General features: G+C 40.5%; 1 protein-coding gene across 4 annotated transcripts in view; it reads left to right on the top strand.

Moving 5' to 3' along the window:
* The window catches only part of LOC123968861 (MDM2 binding protein), a 34511-nt gene that overhangs the window by 24357 nt on the left and 4383 nt on the right, over window positions 1-5771 (top strand). For all 4 annotated transcript variants that reach the window (XM_046045871.1, XM_046045869.1, XM_046045872.1 and 1 more), the window contains 6 exons: window positions 1882-1975; window positions 2080-2238; window positions 2933-3028; window positions 3170-3433; window positions 3599-3762; window positions 4776-4888. In XM_046045871.1, coding sequence (XP_045901827.1) covers window positions 1882-1975; window positions 2080-2238; window positions 2933-3028; window positions 3170-3433; window positions 3599-3762; window positions 4776-4888 — 890 coding nt within the window. The remainder of the gene's footprint in view (window positions 1-1881; window positions 1976-2079; window positions 2239-2932; window positions 3029-3169; window positions 3434-3598; window positions 3763-4775; window positions 4889-5771) is intronic.

The raw sequence follows: 5771 nt of genomic DNA on the forward strand, positions 1-5771 counted from the left end.
CACTTCCTGGCTTTTAATTTTGACCCAGGTGTCGTCCACATATCTGTACCAGTGGCTCGGTGCTATTCCTCTGAAGGAGTTGAGGGCTTTATTCTCCACTTCTTCCATGTAGATGTTTGCCACAACCGGGGATACCGGTGAGCCCATGGCACAGCCATGCTTCTATCTGTAGAATCCACCGTTGTACTGGAAGTAGGTGGTGTTTAGACAGAGGTCGAGTAATTTGCAGATTTGGTCAGGGCTGAGTCTAGTTCTGTTGTCCAGGTTGTTGTCTTGTGTTAGCCGTTTCCTAACGGTTTCTACTGCCTCTATGGTTGGGATGCAGGTGAACAAAGAAGTCACGTCATAGGATACCATGGTTTCATCTGGATCCAGTTTTAGTCCTCGAACTTTGTTTACAAAGTCAATAGAGTTTTGGACGTGGTGAGGCGTGTTTCCCACCAATGGAGCTAAGATGGTAGAAATGTGTTTGGCAATGTTGTAGGTGACCGAGTTAATGCTGCTGATAATCGGCCTGAGTGGGGCTCCTTCTTTGTGTATCTTGGGTAGTCCATAAATGCAAGGAATGGCTTCTCCAGGATACAAACTTCCCAGGAAACTCAACAAACTAAACCTATTGGCCTCAGGTGAAGATACCAACGATGGTCGTTCAGTCTTGGCCACAGGTAGTCTTATCGACTGTAACGGCTGTCGTCACAGCAACAAGGAACACTAATGAACCAGCGGTATCGATGACCCGGGCCAATGACCCCACTGAGGTTAAATAGCTGAGTTTCCCTGCCAGTCAGTCAGAACTGAAGAAGTCCTTTGGATGAGGGACGAAACGTCTTCCAGTATCTTCAACCAAGTCCAGTTGCCCTTGATTTTAACCTTCGTTGGATAACTATGACCTGGATGACTGAGAATCTTCATAGACAATGCCATAAACTCCAATTTATGGGTCAAATTTGTCCATTTGTCAATGCCAAATTTTATAAAATTGTCTGAGGCCGGGCAGTTACTTGGTATTTTTAAGCATGTCCATATCAGGCAACTAAATCCTTATTTACACAACTTCAGGGTTCCCGTGGCCCCCTAAAAGGTATTAAAAATAAAAAATAAAAAAAATCATGGATAATAAGGTCATAAATTGTCTTAAATTTACCGTAAATATGCTGTAATTTTGTGATGGTGCGTTTAAGGTTGGTGGGAAAATTGTCACACACTGTGGCCTACTACCATAAAACATCTAAAAAGCGTGTATTTGTTTGATTAACTTACTATTGGCCATTGAGAGAACAGGCCATTAATAGTTTTTATGGTACGTTTACGTTAGCTGCAGAGGTTGACATCTGCCTGTGCGTCGTATTTCGTTATCGTCGTTTCGTTAGTCAGGGAGATGCAAGTTTAATGAAAAGTGTTTGGAGGAAGATAAGTTTCGGAGGTGGTTACGTTCACGTCAGGCACCATGGGGGGGACGGCCATTGAACCACAAGTGCTAAAATGCTCCAGTGGTAAGCTGCAGCAACTTATGGGGCTCTGCTAATGCCTGCGTTAGCACGTAAATGATATTTGTTGAGGTCTTAAAAGGTCTTTTAAAAAGCATTGACATTTTGACTTTAAAAATGGTGCAAGTACCATGAACTTATATCTATCTTTTCAGACTTTAAGACTCATTTGGTTGTAAACTGATTTGGGGGCACAATTTACTTTTATGTTGGAAAGCAACCTATTTAGGTTTTAAAGAAGAGTGAGAGAATTAGTGAGTTCCTCAACTACTGGTCATTTTTTCAATCATTGCACACAGTAAGAGATGCTTCTTCTTGCTGGAATGGAATTTCCAGATGAATCAGTAGGAACAACAACTCTGACCAGCTAAGCCTTGTTGTTTTGTCATTGCAGGTTTTCAGACAGTTACCCACCTGCAGCCTGACTGGCCTGAGAGGAGCGTCCTCCACAACATGGAGAACCTGCAGAGGAGACGACAGAAGACGAGGTAAATGAGATTTAAATAGACATAATTTAATAAATTTTAATTTAATAAAAAGTTCTTTATATACTCTATTTGATCTACACAGTGTACAACATTGTGTGTCTTAGATTTGGTCTGTTAGGCCCAGGCTCCAGTGACAGTCTGCTGGGACCTAAAGAAAGTCAAAAGGCCTCCTCTGCTTTATTGGATGCCAAAGAACTTCTAAAACACTTCACATCTTATGGCCTACCTACTGCGGAGCTGCAACCACTCGCGATCAACAGAGGGTATGTTCAGTCATCTTTTCTGGCTCCATGCTGAGTGTCACCTTGACGTGAAACTTCAGATAGCACTTGTCTGGCTCTATAAATTAGGCTTTCAAAAACGTGAGAACCGACTGAAGTGGATGTACATATACTGTAACCAGGCCTTTACACGGGCACTGACAGTGGCAGACACAAAGATGGTCATGAAACAAGACAAAGTACAGAAAAAAAGAACAGATTTATAACCTACACATACTGTAGTCAGTATGTGTATATTTTAGGGCTGGCGAAGCTTCAATGATTCGCTCTTAATTACTAGAGAAGCGTCGAAGCTCAAAAAATTACATTCGGGCAAGCTCTAGTATCTTTGTTGTTTCAGGATGGTTTGGAATGACAGACAGTCAATGAGGCCATAATGAGGATTTGATTAAGATCCATTAGTCTGCTACACTGAGCTTACAACCTTACTAGAAAAATAGAGTTGGGTTGAAGAAAACATTATTTTCCAGCAGTGCAGTCATCAGTTAGTGCTAATAATTGTGTCAGGCCAAATTGTGTGTGTTTTTTAATTGGTTAAATTTATATTTGTGGTTTAATGAAGAGGAAGTAAAATTAATTGATTTTCTTTGACAAACTGTTGATTTGTTTCTCCTCCCTTGTGCTCACATTTCTTCTTCCCCCGCCCTGCTCTATCCCACATTCTCTCTACGTTCAGTAATAATGTGTTTCAGTTGTCACCAGACCTTTCTCCCCGGAGAGTCAGCCAGATGCCCTTCATCAAAGCCTCAGCCTCGCATTACCACGGCATAGAGTACGTTTCTACAAACTATACAGCGACTATTCAGCTACAGTCCAGGCATCTATGTGTTAAGATCAGTAGAAGCTCAGAAAGTAATTAGCCACATCAGCGTTCGTTACTTATTGCAGTTTTTTGTTTTGTTTGTTCATCTAGGTTCTGCCTGGACAACCAGCGGGCCTTGGACAGAGACCAGGCCTTTGTAAAACTCCAGTCCCGTCTGATTCGATACGAGACCCAAACCACCTGCTCCAAGGAGCCCTGTGCCCTCCCCTTCGCTCTCAGCCCCGCCCCCTCCCCTGCTGTGATGTCAGAGCCAGGAAGTGTGCCTGACGGAGAGACTCTGCAGAAAGCTGATGTAGCTCGACTCAAGCGCAAGTCGTGGGACACAGAAATTATGGGAGGTTTTCCTCAAAAGAGGTATGATGGTGTTGCGTGCTGGTCCTGGTTAGCAGTGACAAGCATATAAATGAATGGATTTGTGGATGCGTGGATCCTGGGGTTGTGGTACGAGGAATGTCTTTTCTTAAGTGTTAATAATGTTCGCCATGTTTGTGCCTTTGTGTGTTTATGTGAATGATCCAGGCTGGTAAAGTCAGAGAGCAGTGACTCCCTCTGTTCTCAGAGCAGTGGCAGCAGCGGGACACACCCTGCCATTAGGTCTCTTCGACAACAGCCAAGCAGATCCCAGTCCACCTCCTCCTCTAATAGCCCTGCTGCCTCTTCAGTAGCAAGACACACATCCTCAGGTAAAACAAGAACACTCAACCTTCAGTCGGAAGGAATAGTTGGGAAGGAACACTCACCCTAATATGATCTGTTGTTACAGTAGTACCTACTGTAATCCGTGTTGTTATCAGTGTATGGTGTTAATGACAGGACACTCACTGTATGTTGTAGGAACGTGCACAGGTGCTAGAACTTCAAAACAAATATGCTTGAGAGTCTGCACACTATTACCCGTGACATTAAAGAAAATTATGGTGAAGCTGTTAGTAAGACAATATCACACTACACTTCCAAAACTCTTACTTAAGGTATCTGCAAAAAAGTTTACTGTATGAGCAAAAAGAGTACTGTCGACATAGAAGGGTACAGAATGAATGAAAAGGAACGTTTTTAAGTAAATTCTCTCCCTAAATAGTCGTAGATGTAAGTCTGGTCCTGTGCCCTTGTTGTCAGATTGACGTCCTCAATGTCCATGAATTCAACATGATGTAGTTTGTGTAGATGGGACTGGGGGCAGGAAGTCCTGAGAAGATGCTAAGAACCCAACTGATCTGGAAAATTTAATCAAACAATTATTTATTCATTTAAATAATCAAATTTGATGATAAACTGAATTTTGTTGGTGTATTTTTTAGGCCTAAAATGTTTTATGAAATATGATGATAGCATTAAGAAGCTATGAGTTAAGCTAACTGACTGTGAGCTCTTATATAAGAGAAGATTTGCAAATGATTTCTTATTTCTCTAATTTTTTAAGAATGGATTTTATTAATATTTATTTTACGAATTCCAATTATACTTCAAGCTCTTCACATTTGTCAGGGTTGTTTCTGAAAACCTGTCGAAATACTATAGACTTTACAGAGAAATGGATTCCGACTGTAACGACTCTTTACAGGAGATCCAAAGACCACATTTGAGTTTGTTTAAATTATATTCATATTATTTTATTATTATGATTTTTCTTTCTTTTAAGTGTTGTTTTGCTCAGACATATGCTTAGAATTTGTACTTTCTTGACATTGCTACCCAGGTTTGGTGACTCTTCCCTCTGCTGACAAACCTAAGCCTCAACAGCAGAAGACGCATCATGTAGAAAGAGAGGACAAATCTGCCAAAGAGTCACGTTCCCAGAAACACAACAGGGTGAGTGTTAGTCTGTGTGATACTAATACTGCATTTCTCATCACAACAAGTTAGCGACTCACATCAAAATTTTAGTGTAATAAAAAATAACTTTTTACCTGCTTAGTGAAGAATCCTTAAAGGATAAAAATGGTTTATTACAGCTTTTATGTTTATTAATTCTGTTCAAATACACTTTAAAACAGCATTAACAACGTGAAGACATTTGTCAGTCATGTAAATTGTTACAAAGTGCTTTACAGGCTACGGTAAAGATGGCAATAGAAATGACAGGCTAGCTTGTTACCGTCAGTATTAATAATATAATAATAATAATCCTTATTTGTAGAGCACTTTTCAAAAACATGTTACAAAGTGCTTTAACAAGTGTAAAGACAATAATAGCCAAGAGACAATAATACAAAAAACAATACAAGATAAAAGCATGAAAACACTGAAAAGACTAAAATACAGATAAATATAAAATTAGTAAAATACAATAAAATAAAAGGGATAAAATAAAGTCAAATAAGATCGGGAAAGGCTCTCCTATAAAAGTATGTTTTAAGAAGGGACTTAAAAGAGTTCACTGACTCAGCTGACCTGGTTTCCTCGGGCAGGCTGTTCCAGAGCCTCGGGGCCCTGACAGCAAACGCTCTGTCCCCTTTAGTTTTCAGTCGAGACTCTGGAACAGATAGCAGACCTCTGCCCGAGGATCTCAAGGTGCGTGCTGGTGTGTATGGGACTAAAAGGTCAGAAATATAACAAGGCGAGAGGCCATGAAGAGCTTTAAAAGTGATCAATAGAATTTTAAAGTCAATTCTAAAACATACTGGGAGCCAGTGTAATGAAGCTAAAATAGGAGTAATGTGGTCATATTTCTTTGTTCTGGTTAAAAGCCTGG

This window comes from Micropterus dolomieu, linkage group LG03, assembly GCF_021292245.1.
Source record: "Micropterus dolomieu isolate WLL.071019.BEF.003 ecotype Adirondacks linkage group LG03, ASM2129224v1, whole genome shotgun sequence".
Classification (NCBI taxonomy): Eukaryota; Metazoa; Chordata; class Actinopteri; order Centrarchiformes; family Centrarchidae; genus Micropterus; species Micropterus dolomieu.